The sequence below is a fragment of the Aptenodytes patagonicus genome, chromosome 2 (genome assembly GCF_965638725.1).
Source record: "Aptenodytes patagonicus chromosome 2, bAptPat1.pri.cur, whole genome shotgun sequence".
In the NCBI taxonomy this organism is placed as follows: domain Eukaryota; kingdom Metazoa; phylum Chordata; class Aves; order Sphenisciformes; family Spheniscidae; genus Aptenodytes; species Aptenodytes patagonicus.
Window position 1 is genome coordinate 52,271,541 of NC_134950.1, and position 17,959 is coordinate 52,289,499.

At 40.0% G+C, this 17,959-nt stretch overlaps 1 protein-coding gene across 1 annotated transcript; it reads right to left on the reverse strand.

The window, feature by feature from the left end:
- Positions 1-2,849: 2,849 nt before the first annotated feature.
- HRH4 (histamine receptor H4) lies at positions 2,850-11,935 on the reverse strand. The gene is given in 6 exon segments (XM_076328958.1): positions 2,850-4,184; positions 4,186-4,596; positions 4,598-4,707; positions 7,675-7,841; positions 10,503-10,773; positions 11,930-11,935. Coding segments are annotated over 6 exon segments (1,212 nt in total). The 3' UTR covers positions 2,850-3,937.
- Positions 11,936-17,959: the final 6,024 nt, after the last annotated feature.

A 17,959-nucleotide genomic window follows, 5' to 3' on the forward strand; every position in this document is an offset into this window, starting at 1 on the left:
TCCTAAAAAGCGAGACACTGTCTTTTATTCAACTCCAGCTTTTGCACTGATAGACATCTGAATTTTGTTTATAAAAGCTTTTTCTTCACACATTTTCACAGCAATTTTCAAGTAAATTCCATACTTCAAAGTGAAGTTTTGCTCTGGTATTTTGAAACAGGATTTTTTTTTTTAATGTGTAAGAAAGGAAGGAAGTTGTTTGGTCACTCTCACTTACCAAAAATGCATATGTGAAAGGGCCCATAACGTTCTGTCAATCCAAGGGAGAAGTGAAATTTGCATTTGGCAGCGGTATCACTTTTCCCTCTAACCAGCACCCTTACTGATGCCTTTCATCAGCGCGGACCCCATGCCATGGCTTGCAGGACCTGCACTGACCATGAGTTCAGAGCAGGTGTAGGGAGAATTTCATGTCATCAGCACTTAGGTCAGTAACACAGCTTACTTGTGCAACTTTCATGGGGACCCACAGTCCACAAGAACCTTCTTGGACTAAACCCTCCCTCTGACAGTTCCCAATATTTCTGCTGCCTGGCTGAAGGATAAGGAGTACAATGTACAGAGATCCTGTGTCTTTCTCTGCTGGAAATAACTTCTACATCAGAAGAATAAAGAGACTAATCTAGCCCCTCACCTAAACCACTCCATTTTTCTTGCCCATCAGCGTCTTTCTTACTCCTCTATCCTACAAACAATAGCTCACAAAAAGTGAGGAAGATGAGAGCAACTAGATTCCCAACTTATTCGCCAGTACAGTTGCAAAGGATGCCAGAAATAAGCCAGCTGTATTAGTGAAATGTCTGCCCGTGTCCCTAAAACCAAGTTTGCATCAAGAAGCACTGTCCAGTTAGAGTAATTATTCTGGCAACTTCTAACTTGTCAAGTAAGCCCAAATGAAGGCAGCGTTAGGTACTCCACTGCCCCTCAGAGGAGCTAGGCTTGTGCTCAGTATCTTCTATCAGCTAACTACAACTTGCTTTTCCTAGGCCTTGCACAGTGCATTGCTGCAGACTTCACGAGGCCTCAGGCTGCTTAAAAATAAGTCCCTGTTGATACCAGCGTTCCGCTGTTGTTCTGGCCTGTACCAACCAGTTGTGGCAGAGGCCAGGCTGGTATGAGAAGCAAGCAAAAGATGGGAGCAAGGAAGAGGAAGAACAAAAAAAATATAACATGTCATAGATATTACTATGTGTCCTTATCTACACACGGCAACAGCTTAATTTCATAGATAGCCTTTTGATAAGCCAACCAGAATGAGATCTTCAGCTCTCTATTGCTAACACTATCAAAAGCATGTCTTATAAAGCATTAAGGAGCCATTTGCTCTTAAGGCTGACACAAAAGGATTTATTTGCACCTGTTCAACATTACTGAATTTACAAGTTACATTTTAAAAGAATGACAAAAGCTTTGCAGGCTAAAAAAACTGGTACACACTGCACTTAAAGAAAACTGATGGGTGTAGTGGGCACTTGTGTTTTGTGTTCTGACCTGCTTTGGATATATCTGTTGACTTTTAGCAGTAATCACAAGCCCAATTCATTGGCCAAGATCCTATAATGCCTGGTGCTGTTTAGACATCAACTAAAAAGATTACATCTAGTCTAAAGAACAAATAAGAAGTGTATTCAGAGAATGCTGGAAAGGAGGTAGAAAAGCCAATATGCTTTTGTAAACCTCTCAGTTACACCATAAACTTCCTAAGTTTACATTTTAGCCTATGTTAATCCAAAAATAAATGTCACAGAAAAAAAAAATAATCAAAGGAAATTACAATGGGCCAGAGTCTGTAGAAGGAAAGAACTTTTCACCTTAACAGCTGAGTGTGACAGTGGAACAAGACCAGGCTAGGCTAGGTAATCACCTGGTCTGCCTGGAGACGATGTCAACAGAAGTACATCTTCTTGCTGTATTTGTCATAATGCAGCTTTTTATTAGTTATTAGACAGTCAAATAAGGGCTGTGTCCCTGGCCATAATTCTCCTGACACTGAACTCATGTTCATGTTTCCACCTGCAGGTGTAAGAACGACCTTCCTTCCTCAGCGCTTCACACCCGAATCTTAGGCAAGTGTATTCCCAAAAGGTTGGCTACACATCAGTGTTTCCTAGCATTTAAAAAACTTTAAAAATATAAAAATTGAGATTCTTCCCTTTAAGTTTTAAAAAAAAAAAAAAGAAAGAAAAATTATGTATTTCTTTCACGCATTCTTTGCATTATGTTATTTTTGGTTCATATGTTGTATCCCATGTTTAACAACTTCAGCAAAGCTCTATTTAAAAACCAGGTCTTTGAAGTAGTTTCTATCAAGTCTTACAGTTCTCAGCTCATGTTTGAGAGACACTTCCTACACTAGTGAATACATGGGTAATTTGTGTAAGCAGATGAGTTTAGATTATCATACAGTATAGCAAGACAAATAACTGTGATTAAGTGGTAGTTCAGCTGAAAAGGAGAACATTCAGAAGAGCGTTAAGTAAAATATTCTAATATACTATATGAATATACACTAAATAAAACTGGAAGATAAAAGGGACATCCACTACCTCTCACATATCTTTAGTATTTATTCTTCCATTTATTTGCTGGCCTTATACTTCCTGACAGTATGATGAAAAGAAACTATTTGTATTTTAAGGAGTTACACTGTTTATTTAGTAAGGAATCTAGTACCTGGTAATTCCAGAATTGTGCAACTAAATAACCCTTAACAGCTTGGAAACTGCCTATTGAAAGAAGATTACCTCCATGCTGTCTCAGCTAAGTCACCACACATACTACAGGGAGTCATCAAGGTCAGTCATTTTCGGGGCTCATGCAGCAAACCAAACACAGCCTTACACAGCGTGTAAGAGATTTACCCATTTATCATAACCTCCAACAAATGGCTTGTAACAGACAAAGTACAGAAGAGGACAAATGAGATATAATATTCACGTTTAGCCTGTTTCTCAATTATTCGAATTGCTTGCCCGTTGGCACACTGAACCGAATGGGGATTTGCTCAGGTGTGGAGCTGAGCTGGTCCCTGTGCATTATGTCATATTTGGAAGTGAGCAGGGCTCGTAAGACGAGCATTTTTCACAGTATGGGTTAGAGCTTCACTGGGAGTCACAAAACAATCCAGAGGGGACTACACAGTGTTAGAGCTGCTCGGACTGCTGCACGCATCCTCCCCTGGGCCAGCAGCAGCAGATTTTCTCCCTCAAGGACTAAGAACAAGTACTACTCTTTTCCACGATCTCTCAAAACTATAGCTGTAGAAGGCTTGTTTCTTGAAGAATAGCTGGAGATGCACAGAAATGCTTTATGTGCCCAAACTCTCTACTGCTGCATCTGAGCAAGCACGCAGATTAATGCCCTTCTGCAGAGAACACCTTCACTCCAGTTTTTAAAAGTAGTCCCTGTATTCCCCTGATGTCCAAACATCCTTAGTGAAAGGAAATAATCTTGCTATGTGCCCGACAACAAAAGTCATAACTTAACTGCATGTTTTATGATAAGGAAACAAATGCTTCTGAATGCAGTACAAACTGTTCAAAAGAAATAGAATAGAGAAGATATTAACTTTAGAATACTATTGACCTCATGGCAAATACCCACCTTCATTGTCTTTTTAATTAATACCACCTGTGAACATAAGCTGTACTGCAGCTGAAGATAGTATCTTCAACAACCAGAATGAAGACAATGTGGATAGACTACTAGGGAAAGTCAGACAGAGGCAACATCCTTTAACCAGCCAATTGAAATAGCTGGGGAAAGTACACAAACTTTGGGCATGCGTGTTTGTCTGAAGGAGGACATATTTCACGGAAGGCTTATGTAGGCTTTCTAACTAGACTAATCTCCTGGAAGAGACTAACTCTGATTTCAAACTGTGGCTACTTATATCCCTCATCCAGCTCCTCTTGAGCCTTTTTTTTTCTTTTTCCTTCTAAAAAGAGCCTGATCTCAATGTTGCAAACTTTTTGGGACATAATATTTTCATGAAAGCCATTTGAAACCTCATAAGACAGAGAGGGTAAAGAAATGGATTCAGAGGGGAATTGAGCCACAAAAGCCAAAAGGTTATTTCATACAAGGAGTTATGGATGCACTTTCCTTGACAGGCCCCACGAATAATCATTAGTAAAGCGTATGGGGCCCAGCAAATGGCAAAGACACATACAATTATGGCAAGCTATTTTCTTGTCCCGCTGCAGTTTTGACCCAGTCCTTGAACGGAAAGAGACAGAAGAGTCCTTTTTGAGGGCCAGGGGACTGGTTTGTGTTGGAGATGGACAGTTAGCCATCACTGCTGGTCTCCATGACCTCGCTAATGATGAAACACTGTCTTCTGCTTCCGATGGAGGAGAAGATGCTCCTGGCCTTGGCAAGAGGCAAAATCTCCAGGACAGGCTGCTGCTCCTTGGAGGCTCGCAGTCCTGCGTGCTGCCATGCCGCTGGCGCCTCTGGACGTTGTGGAAGATGTGCACATTGAAGTAGGTCACCGCAAGCAGCGGCACAAAGAACTCCAGGGTGGACACAGAGAGGAGGAAGTACCAATTGTCGAAGAACTTGGCGTAGTGCTGATCTGCTGCTACCACACTGTGTCTGGTCCCAGAAGAGGATTGCTGGGCAGTAGAGGAGGAAAGCAAAGACCCAGATGGCCACCATCTTGATGTCAGGGTTGGATGTTATTTCCTGCTGGGGTCTGTAGGATACCTGTGAAGAAAAAGGGCATGTCACGTATTCAGATAACATTTTGGAACAACTATCTCAAAAAAACATAAGCAAGCAAGTCAAATATAATATTTGTTCTGTAATTCCCCAGACACCTAGAACATCTTCACTTGTGTAAGGTCCTGAAAAACTCTGTTAGTCTTGCTCATCAAATACTGTAGCTCTATGATTGATTTTAATACTTGGGATTGCAGAGGAGCAGAAACTATGATGGCTAAACTACCGTTTGGCTTCCAGGTGTGAAAGGACATGGCTTGTTTTCATCACCACCACAGTAAGGTAGCAATAAGGAATCAGTTTATGATTCATGAAATGCCCAGGCTCAGAGGAGAGTGAAAGCAGCTGTGGGACTTCCTTGCTGCACAGGCAAAAGTAGAAGCCTTCTATATTAGACAGGTTGCCATGTGAGACTGCAAACATTAGACAACATAATTTTTAATACTATTTCCTCTTGCCATAGCAGAAAAATCTATCCCACACTTATGCTTCAACATCCCTTACTTTATTGAAACATTCTAACACTCACTTTACCTTGTAAACAGCTCATTGTATTACTGCAAATCTTGATGGTTTTGTGTCTACCCAGACTGCATTAATTTATTTTACTCTCTAGCCATAAATATCTATCTTTGAAAAAAAACCCTAAGAATTAAAATCCATGTCATCTAAAGTTAGGAAATACAAGAGTTAAAACCGTCCTTGTAATAGCCCGGTCAGTATGTACAATACATACTTCCAGCTCTTGGTCCCCCGCATCTTTCAGAGCACAACACGATCAGTTAATGAGAAGCTGGACAATTTTATTTCCTCCACACTGTTCAACATTTGTCATCCCAGGCTTTACTCAGACCCAGAATTACCACCTTCCTCATCAGCTTCCTATGCTGTTCATTAGCATAGCAACCTGCACGCTATACAAATATAAATGAATGGTATCTTCACAAACGCATACGACACGAGGGGCATTGTCCCTATTTTACCAGTGAGTAACAGAGCAGTGATGCAGTGTTACACACATTATTTTAGATTCTGTTTTAAATACCTGTAGCCTGAAGATTCAGACTCCTTTACCTCTTAAAGCAACATACCGGCTCAGAGCACAGCTCCAGTTCTGCAGTAATGAATTTGCAGCCCTTTGCAAGACCACAAGCATCTCAATTTAGCAGGCAGAAAACAGGAAGCTCAGCACAGCTTCACAAAAAGTTAAGTCTGAAATGACTGGCCCCTGGCCACAAGCTAGGTTCGCAGCAGAGGCAGAGATGGATCCCAAGTCCATGAGGAAGCATGATAACTTTTTCTTTCGGATATCAGCCCTATGTTACACATTCCTGTGCTCACTTCATCCTCATTACCTAGAGGATAAAAACAGAATGTGATCACGTAAATGAAGACCATCAACAGTGCGTAAGAACATGGAGCTCAGTTGGGTTGCGGAGGCCTTTTTAATTTACATTTCTCACATTGTGAGCTCTGCAACTTCATCAATATTTTTCAATATTATTATTTCTTAAATACAGGGGTTTTCATACTTCATTGTTCAGCTTTAAAAAGCAAGCAGCAACGACCAACCCTAAAACCACAATACTGGGGAAGAAGAGAAAGAGATTAGGCATTGTATCAGCACTTCCCAAATGAGAACCTCCCAATCTAACACAGCCCACGTCACTCGAGCTAGCAGACTCATCAAAAGCAAACGATGTTGATCATTTCCCATCTGGACCAAACACCAGGTAGAGCTTAGATATGGTGAATGATAATATTTACCACTGGATTCCCCAGACATCTTCTGAAGCAGAAGAATGATAATACTCAAGAAACACCTCTTACCTCTCCACATATTTTGATTCATTCTTCTTTTTGCTTCAAGGGATTAGTTTCCCCACCCAACTGCTTATGGCAGCACATGTCAGTCACCCCCTGCAGTAATGCAGATCCTCATCTGATCTTCAGTCAGTCCATCCCACATCTCTCTCCATACCCTCTTCTCCTTTTAAAATTTATCCCAAGCCTAAGCACGTCCTTGACTCAACCTAGTTTCGTTACCACTCTTCTAATGACCAAAGCCCGAGTTCTCCACACTCCTGCTGCCCTTTTCTTCCTTGACCTTCTGTCCTGGTTTCAACAGGGATAGAGTTAATTTCCTTCTTAGTAGCTGGTACAGTGCTGTGTTTTCGATTTAGGGTGAGAACAATGTTGATAACACACCAATGTTTTAGTTGTTGCTAAGTAGTGCTTACACTAGTCAAGGACTTTTCAGCTTCCCATGCTCTACCGACTGAGAAGGCTGTGGGTGCACAGGGGGCTAGGAGGGGGGCACAGCCAGGACAGCTGACCCAAACTGGCTAAAGGGATATTCCATACCATATGACATCATGCTCAGCATATAAAGCTGGGGGAAGAAGAAGGAAGGGGGGGATGTTCGGAGTGATGGCGTTTGTCTTCCCAAGTAACCGTTATGCGTGATGGAGGCCTGCTTTCCTGGAGATGGCTGAACACCTGCCTGCCGATGGGAAGCGGTGAATGAATTCCTTGTTTTGCTTTGCTTGCGTGCACGGCTTTTGCTTTACCTATTAAACTGTCTTTATCTCAACCCACGACTTTTCTCACTTTTACCCTCCTGATTCTCTCCCCCATCCCACTGGGGGGGAGTGAGCGAGTGGCTGTGTGGTGCTTAGTTGCCGGCTGAGGTTAAACCATGACACCTTCCCACCTCCTCTGTAGTGTAATTAAATAGTTTCTAATCCAGGCAGCAGGAGGAAAACATTGAAATCATAGGCAAGGCGTTGTCCTATCTCCAAGTCCCAGTGCAACACTGAAGCATCAAAGTTTCTGCAGAAAAAAATGGTACAATAATGAAGGACTATTTAGCTTCTAGTGTTATTGTGAACACTCTGAACTTTATAGAAAACTCAAGATATATAAAGAAATAATTAGAAAGGTTCTTCTTACAGCTTTTGTAACTGACAGGAAAGAGTTGTAGCTGATAAGGACGATGCTAAACACTGAAGCTGTGCACAAGAGATAGTCCGTAACTAGCCAGAGCTTGCACAGGCCTCTTCCCAAGTGCCATGTCCCTGTCAGGGCATAAGGGATGTACAGAGGCATACAGAACGCACCTATGGAAATAAACCAAATGCGCATGTCAGTCAGCACTGCAGACAGTGCTCATGAAAGCAAAGAAACATTTCTGCGGTATCAGATAAAAGCGCAATACTGACTGGAATTGCCATGTGGAAGGCTTTGTATTCTCATGCAACCAACGAACACTTGACCACAAACTAGGCACCAGTAACATTCTTATAATTAATACTTTACTGAAAGGTGTATCATGTTTATTGTGTATCATTATTACTTCTCCTGTTTATAACATCTGCTAAAGGAAGGAGCAGCTGACTTTTTTTACCTGCTGAAGTAAACACTATTTTGTATTAAGCTACTGAAATTAAAACAAACAAATGAAAAATCTTTTTTCCCCCCTAATGTAATTTACTAACTGTTTTCTAGAACAAACAATCTAATTGCCATGTTTCTATCCTCTTAGAAGCATGATATGGTGTCCAAAAGTGCTCCAGACGTAACTTTTATAGAAATACAACATGAATGTCAGACTAATCTTTAAAACTATCTAATCCGAAGGCTGACAAAAACTGCACACTTAATTAAGTATAGCCAGTCTAACATTTCTTCTCATCGCAATTCTTGATCATAACCACTTTTCAGTGGTGAGCTGATAGGGTATTATCTATGGGAACACACCAAGTGGTGGGAACATACGTGAGTAACCTGCACCCACGGCTATCTAAATTTAGGCTGTTAAATCCAACTGTTGTGAAAGTGCCAATATGATCTCATTTTAATGGATTTCTAGGTGATTACACTACACACACAATCACAATGCAGCCCTGCAAGGCTGAAGAGCTAACGGTGTAATTTGCTGTGACACAGAAATGCAGTGAACAGCAACAACGCTCCAATGAAATGGGATCACTGCATCTACGGAGCAACTAACACTTGCTCTTTTGAGCAAAAGGTCATATTATACATTTTATCATTCACGGGGGGGGGGGGGGGGAGGGTATTATTTCAACTTTAGACTTACTTCATGATAGTGTGTACTCCTGCAACAGGTACCAAAGAGTATCTTGAGAGTTTCCATTTCCCTAAAAATCTTACAATTCCTGTTATTCTCCCTCTCTACTAAGAATCAAGAGATCTCTATTCAAATCCAGCTATGGGCTGTAAGTCCAAAGCACAGAAATAAAGCAAAAGTTGTTGAAGATCAAAATCAGATAAATTAAATATATTAAAAGAATAAGCAAAGGGCTCTGCAAGCATGAAAGTGTGTGCTTTTAGCAATTAGGATCAAGTACAAATTAAGGCTAATCTAGGTATAGCCTCAATCTAAATTATGTAGCTACAGAACTACAAACCAGTTTGACTCTGAAGTATGCAAAGCTTTTAACCAAATTTAGAATGAAAAACTAGACATTCAGGTAAACATAATATCATGAAACACAAATTTATGGAAGTTAGGTAATGCCAAGTAAGCTCTAATTCGTTCTTTGATAGAGGACATTATTTACTTCATACTTCTCAGCTAGATGCCGGTATTTGTTCAATATGGTGCTAGATTGTGAGCAAGATGACAGAACACCATTCTGTCCACTGGTTTTCTGTTCACTGCTGTGGTTTTTTCCCCATGCACCATAGTCAGACAGCAGACAGCAAGAGCTCTGTGGCACAAGGCAGTTACAAGCTGGAAGAAGACATCATCCATACGGGGGAAGGGATCAAAACATTGTACAAGGAGATCTGGACATCACGAGGACTGGACTATTAGAAGCCGTGCCCTGTAACAGAATTTCTGACACTGGCAATAAATTTTAAGAACAAAGCCAGTTTCTTCAGTTCTTTCAGTATCCTTTTTAAATGCATAGGTAAAAGAAGCAGAATAAAAACAGTTTCAAAGATTTTGTTGTGATGTGATGAGTCAGAATATAGATTTCATGAAATAGCCACACCTGTTTAAAACCACCCTTCTGCCTACTCAATAATTTAACCAAGACTTTTACCAGAGACATTCAACACTTCACAGAATATTGCAATACATCAATCTCCAATTGCACATCACACTAGCATTTTAATTGTATTTTTTCTCAGTACAAGTTTGAAAATAAAATGTGTCCCTATGTATAAATATATATGAATAACATCAAACTTCTCAGAAACTGTTTGATTTCTTATTTTTATTTACCTATACAAACACATATTCCTAAGGTATGACTCTAGATAGAGCATGTACAGCAAGATGTTGAAAAATACTATTCATTAGTATTTAGTTGCAAACTTCAGGCGGTTATCTGTATTGTGTGAGAGTAGATTGAAATAGAAGGTATCAAGCACATATGCAAGATCTGCCAGATAATATATGCTGTATTCAATTTGACTATCTAGACTTCAGTCAAGACTCTCCACAAACAACTCCTATTCTTTGTTATTCCACATCGACTCACACACGGTAGTATTGTTTCCTGAAGCAATAACATCAAACATTACCTGTTTACCTGGCAAAGGGTCCATTTCTTATGATAATGTATTTCTGAAAAATAGTAGGCTGCTAAGCCACTTAATGCAGCTTCCACCGTTCCTTACCCTTCCCCTAGACACACAGCTGGGAAATAGTTCTCTTAGAAGAAACCACACAGAAAAGAAGCCCCCTTGCTTCTCCTAAGATTCCTAGGAAACAAATAGTACGTGCCTCCACAGTTACGGCTTACCTACTGCAAAGTCAGAAATAGCAAGATTGAGAAAGTAATAGTTACTCCGATACCTGAGGTTTCTGTCCGTGATGAAAGCAAGGATCACCAGGACGTTTCCAAAGATGGTGACCAGAGCTAGCAACACCATGAGGAAAGCCAGCAGCACCAACACGCCCAGTGAAAACTCGGAGCTTGGTGACTGTGTGGACAAAGTCTCATTACACGTTCCAGCCGTATGTGGAGTTTCGGCAGTGCTGTTGTGCACGTTGCGTATCCAGGTCAGTTCAGTCTGGGAAGAAATTCACACCTGGCAGAGTTATCCGAAAGGCTGAGATTCATAAGGAGTATAAACAGGATGGGCCAAAAATCCAATAAACATGCAAAAAAATTGACTCAGGAGGGCAAAAATTAAAAGGCTCTGATGCTAGATAAATTTAGTTTTCCTAAGATTTTGTAATTTTAATAAATACCAATGCATCTGAAAGCATGCATATCTCTAGAAGTTACCAGTAAGAAATACGTAGTTTTTTCCAAGCTCGTATTTTAAAATGCAACTTCTTTTTTATGCAACCTGATCCTTATCTGTGGAGGTCAGGAGGGCTGATCTGAGAATATCTCTTGCTTTCTTCCCTTCCTCATTGCCTCCCTTGCAGAAGCATTTTGCTTATTAGCATTATGGACATCAACTTTTTCTGGAAATTGTTCCTTAATCTTGGGTTCCTATCCTTACGAGAATGTAAACTACTTTCTGATTTCATCCTTGTCTATCTAGTGTCATTGTATTTCAGCAAGTCTGTGGTCCCTCTCTATTGTATTATATATTTTTGTTGACCAAAGGCATGGTCAACTTTGTTGTTGCCGTTGTTGTTCCTCTTTCTGTAGACCCTAGGGCTGAAAACTGATATGCTGTAAGTAAGCATATATACGATTACTTACCAGGAGCAGTTAACCAGTGATGGTCTAACCCTCAGAGATCAGTTGCGAAACTTCCACTGAAATCAGTTTCCAAACTCTTAGCAGCCTCAGTGACACAGCATCAGCTGCTGCCGTCCCAGAACCAAAGAACGAAATACCGACTCCCTGAACGTGAATGAGAGCTTGGCAATTAACTTTAATAGGACGAGGCTTTTCTTTCCACACTGGTGGGAGAAATCGTGTGTCTTCCACAAGCGCTTATATTTTGTGTGAGTAATGAAGCCACTTGCAGAGAGCCGTGAGTATTCCACAGCTGTAAAAATTCAATCATTTTTATTATGGGTTCTAAAAACACTTTGGTGTCTAATTTTAGATACTTAAATTTGAAAAATGTTGGCTGTCATGGCTGTGCTTCTGTTGTGGGAACAAATTCATTAGCATTTGCCAAGTGCTTTTACTAAATGTTTGAATGGCAGCAGTACAAAAAAGCAAAACTTTATTAGCCATACAAATATCTTCACAGCACGCACATCCATTACTGCTTTAAGCTTTATTTTGTTTGCAGGTAATGCTGGAAATGTAGAAAACACACTTTGGCAACAACTACTAATACCACTAGCCTTTCTTCTGCTAGCAATACTGAAGCTGATCTACGTGACATTTTTGAGGTCCAAGCTATTACATAGTTGAAAAGAAAATAAAGCAGTGAACAAATGTGAGGTCACATTAAGGGTTTGGCCAAGTCTGTATCCTGTCTGTCTCAGCTGCCTGCAGCCTAAGGAAGAGTGTAAGAACATGGCAAAATATACTGCCGGTGTGCTCCACATGCCTCCAGTGATTTGTGGCTCAAGGTGCCAATATGGTACCAGAAGTGACATTCGATCATTTTATTTTCACTTCATCTTCTAAACAGTTACCTTCTTAGCCCAAGAATTTCTGCTTCTGCATTTTATTGATAATAAAAGACATCACAGGGCTTCTATAGACCTCTAAGGAGGGTAACAGTCCTTCTGTGATTGCTTCCCTGCATTCAAATCCAGAGAACAGCAGGAAAATTGCCATGCATACTGCCAAATCATGGATCCTATATAAACTGTTACCATGTCCCAATTATACTTTTTCTTTCCTCATACCTAATGCAGCTAGTCCTTTTTGACTGGTCTCACCTTACCATGGGATCAACAGCTCATTCCTGCGCATTCAAAGTGACAATCCCTTGGTAAGAATCACTGAACCTAGGGCAGCTCATATGCGCACGATATACCTGCTGCAAACCTTCATCAGTGGGTGCTCAGAAACTGCACTGAGTCACATATCCTAGAGGAAAGTACATAAAAGGTTTTCTTCTTTTAGACATGGGGCTGCTCGCCCTCAGTCAGGAAGGGGTCCTGGAAAGGGCTTCCCCATTCCAGTAACACTCCCCCCTTTTCAACCGCAGAAGAGGGGAGAAGACCCAAGCTCTTAAGTATTCTTTTCTACTGGAAACTTTCAGATATACTTTTGATTCCTAACTTGTCCCTGAATGGCCAGAAATGCCAGCTTGAGCTGGCAGGCTTTCTACAGGCTGGCATCTACGATGAATCAATGCACAGCCACCAGTCTCAGAAGAAAAGAATTTGTTACAATCTCCTGAAAGCCCCACAAGGACCAAAAGGTTGCAAAAATCTTCAAAAGCAGAAAAATCATGGATCCAAACTGTGCTCCAAGAGAATATAGTTTTGTAAAAAAAACACAACTAGACAAGCCACAAGGCTGAAAGACAGCACTTGTAGCAATTCCAGTTAAAACTGGATCTTTTAATAGCAAACCCCTTACTCGAGTTTTATGCATTTTTTCTTCCGTGAGAATCTATGCTAAAATAATTAAAGCTACAGTGGCAGTTAAATTACTGATGTAATTTGCAACTACTCTGCCTTAGAATGGTGCAATTACAGCTCTTTGCAAAAGTGAGTATAAAGTTTTGGGCCTTTTTCTTCTCTCTCAAGCTGCTTTCCAAAGTGTAAATAGAAAGGTTCTCACTGTATCTTAACCCAGAATCTTCCATGCTGAGGAACTGAATTACAAGGTTATTATGAGTATTAAATAAGTAAGCTGCCCACATAATGGCTTCCAAGATACAACAACCACATCCTCACTTTTGTAGCATGCAACAGGTTATCATAGTTTATATATAACACATATATAATAGCTGTGCTATACCTTGTTAAGGTAAGATATGGAGAAGAATCTAAATAATTAAGCTAAGAAATACGGTATCAATTTGAATTCCCCGCTTTTCTTTGACTTCCCCCCCCCCGCAAGAATTAAGACAACAGCTTAAGTGTAATAAAGTTTAGCAGTCCTGGAGTCCCCTGGGAACCTGGAAATTCTGATCTCCACTTCTGGTCCAAGTGGAGACCACTTGTAACTTTTCAGTCTGTTACTTGATCTCTTTCCTTCAGTTTCCTCAACCCTAAGAGGAAGGTAATGCTTAGCGAGCTTCTCAAAATCTGAGGGAAATTCTGCATTAATTAATAAAGTATGTCAGTGGAAGAGAATGAAAGATACACTCTCCGAAGTACCTTTAGTCTATTAGTTAAGATAACTCATTTGGGAAGCAAGGAAGACAGATTTCACAGCCTCCAAAATCAAGCTGAAGACAGGATTCATCCTAGCTGAGCGGTCTACCCATATACTCTTCAGTCTCAGGAAGAAACTCAGGAGCTTCACTGTTTTTCATGAGAAACAGCTGACCTTTCCAAATGGCTTAAATCCTAGGGTGCTTTCTAGAAGTATATAGCTACCTAATTCCTTTCCATCTCCCTCCCTCAACATTCCTTCTTGGAGCTAACTTAGATCTGACTTGGTTTCTCAAAATCTTAGATATATAACTCTTCCACACCATGCTTGGAAAGTCTGTGTGCAGCAGGGCACCTAAAATTATGGATGCTACACTCATGTGCCTTGTGAATGTACCTCCAGCATCACAGACCTATTTTGCACAAGTCATGATGCCGTGTAACTAATCTGCTCACATCCAGAAAATAATCTACACCAGCCAGCAAGTTTTTTTAAAACATCAGCAGTGTAAGTGAAGTTTAATAGAAGATCCACTACATAAGCTTTCAGCAGAATTTTTCTGTGTGGCTGTAACTATGATTAAACCAGTCTGAACACGTCTAGCTAGAAAAATATCCGAAGTAGATAATAAACTGCTGATTTTCTACTGGCATCAGGGCAGCATATGAACTGTTCAATGATAACCCTGTAAAAAGATACGGAATTTTTATTCAAATAGACATGCTAGACAATAAACGCATAGCACAGATTAATACACCCAAAGGATCCACAAGTAAATGTTTCAGCTTTCTCTTCCCTTCCTTCTTCCCCAGGCGTTCAACAAGAACACATACTAAACAGTAAAAGAACCACGCTGAATTAGCTGCTTATTAAAGTGTTCAGACTGCAATATCAAGAAATTACAAACAGTCCATTGCTATGCTGCAATTAGAGAGACAATTATCTTCACTTTTAAAAGTTAAGGGCAGTAGATTTTAAAAACAAGTGACCTTTCCATATTTCAGCATGGAAGATTTCCAGATATATGGTAGGACATTTAGATGAAACGTTCTGCCTCATCACCACTTCTTGAAGAGAAGCTTGTAAGAATGACATTAGGTTTTTTCCATTGCTCAACTGTCTTGAACTCATTAAGGCTCTTCTATCTGAAGTCTCTGTTTTACAGAGAAACCACCTGGCAGCTCTTCAGAGGGTACTTTGCTAACAAAATACCCCGATCAGAGACCAGATATAAACTCCAGCTCTTGGTCCAGTCACTTAAGTTTGAGCAACAAAGAAAAATAAATCATTCAGATACTACCTTGTAGGAGATTGGGGTCCTGTAATGGCTAATCTGATTTCAGCCATACTCCTGATTCATTTCCAGAAGAGCAAAGCGGAAACAGTAAAAGAAAGAGATAAGACAGAACAGAGCGGCAAAAAAAGATTAAATAGTAGTCACAATCCACCTTTTCTGCTAGTGTTTGATTCTTCATGAACATACTTTTATGACAGGCTACAGTACTTCAGGTATGGATTAATGCTATAATCCTTTTCTTCTTATTTTTTTCCAGATAATTAAATTTATAATCCTTCCACAAGTAGCGGATATGTATACAGCCTATATTGTCTTAAACAAATTTGCAATATTTGACAACAAAAACTTATAGTTAAAACTGTTGCTTCAGTTTAGCATTATACATTCCATTAGGACAGTATTTTTAAAGTTAAAGTTGTTGCAAGCCATTTTTGTAATCTCTTTCCCTTGCTGGATCCCGCTTGCTAGTTCACATACACATAATTTATTTAATGCAATCTGATTTCTCATCAGGTTGCATCACCAAGCTCTGGACTGAAGAACACTGGTGCTCCATTCTGATTTAGTTGCTTTTCAATACATTCCTCTAGATCCTTATTTATAAACCTTTAACTTGCAGGAAAATATTAAACCATCACAGTTTACATTGATAAACAAGATTATTACACTGTTTAGCAGCAGGAGTTTAGAATATCAGTAGTTATAATGATGCACTTAGCAGGAGTATGGAGATTGTGTCCCCGACTTACTCAAAAGCAAAGGCTGATCCCACCCGTGTTACCTGGTAGGGGAGGAATCCGTGCCAAATCTAAAGCAGTTCTCCTGTCAGCACGCTTCAGACAACGGAGTGCAAAAATTCATTCCTCTCCCACCGTCAGGGGTGCTTTTACTGATTCTGCTTAACTTCGTTTCACCACAGAAACCTGCAAAAATGGTGACACATACCTAACTGAAAAGGCAAACCTTTCTCTGTTCTGCATAGACACATACTGAAGGCTACAACTTGTCTCTTGTCTGTAAACCTTACCCCAAAATAAAAAAAGACTACTGATGTCAGCAACATAAAAACTTCAGGTTGTTAGTTATCAAAATGACAGGGTTATTATGATTACAAGTAGTTGTCTATTTTGTTCTCTTCACATTTTTTAATTAATAAAGGAATACTATAGTTCAAAGAAAAAAGATGTCAGTACTTCCAGTCTGTTCAAGAGCAGTACACTGGCTTCAGAGTAACATACTTCACAAGCAGGTACTTCAGCACTCTCAAACTTCATCAGAGATACCAGTCTATCCAAGGTTAGACTACAGGAACCTGCAACTTCCACAAATATTATGAAGTATAATTTCAGTTTTTCTTTCTTTCTTTTTTTAAGATATCTGCATATTGCCTGCAGCAGGGGGGTTGGACTAGATGACCTTTAGAGGTCCCTTCCAACCCAAACTGTTCTATGATTCTGCGGTATTTTTTTTGAGCAACGGCTTATGGCCTCGGAGCACGAGTGACTTAGGAAGCAAGCCAGCTGCTTGTAAGAGTAGGCTGACTTGTTTTCTTTCTCAGATTCTGGGGGACCTCTGTTCCCCACTAAGTAAGAGAAACAAAATGTTTTATAGCCCAGTTTCTAAAGAAGTTAGGTTCTTGATTTCTTTGTTAACAACCCAAATGCATTATAGGCAATGATGAAAACGTGAGGATCAAAATATATTCCGTGTGTCCGCTGCTGCTCTGCTCTACACTGGGAATAGGCTATTTGTGTCCCTTGGTTACCAGTCCCAGTGTGAAAACACGCTTGACACATCCCAAGGACTTCAACTGCTGCATCAATGCTAAATTTTTGATCCTGACACATAACAATCACTGCTGCTCTAACATTCTCTGAATGACAAAGCAGAAACAATTGTATTCAATTAAGTGATGGGATACAGCCTCCTTAAAGCACAGGTTCTTTAGGCCATGAGGTACGCCAAGGCATCGCTCTCAAAGGAAAGGACAAATTCCTGCGTTGCAAAACTCTTCTGGAAAGCCACATGAAAACTTACAATGCTTAGAATAAAGGAAGTTTAAACTTAGGAAATGCTTACAAACAAAAATAGGAAGAGAATGCAACTTCTCTAACCAAAAGTGTCCACAGTACAGCTAGCCAGCACTTCACGTTCTCTCTGAGAGAAATAGCACAAAAATACACATTTCCACTTTGATGGTCTGTTTCCAGCCATTTTAAGGAATACGGATGCATTTTGCTCACTGATTGGATGACCTATATGGTCTATTTCATTTATGCAGCAAGTGGTTATCAAAAACTTGTTTCTTCCGTTTTGGAGTTTTAGTTTTTGCTAACACACAACACTGAAACATGAGATTCTTGGGGACAAGGATCTGTACTTTCTGAAAAAAAAGTAATTAAAAAAAAAAATCAGACACCTAGCTTTCACGTACCTCAGACTGAACACCCAAAAGTTCAGACCTTCAGAATCACTTGTTGATTCTGAGTGTTCAAGCTTAAAGGATGCTCTTTGGTAAAAGAACATGCATCACCATGAGTGGGACTGAATCTTGGGCAGCTATAGCAGAACATCTCACAATTCACCTGCTTCCCATGTTAAGTAATTGCTACAATTTCAAACTTTCAAACTAAAAGCAACAGAAACTTTGGAATACTTACGTTAATAAGGTACTGGAAGTGACTGGCAAAATAAAAGAGTCTAC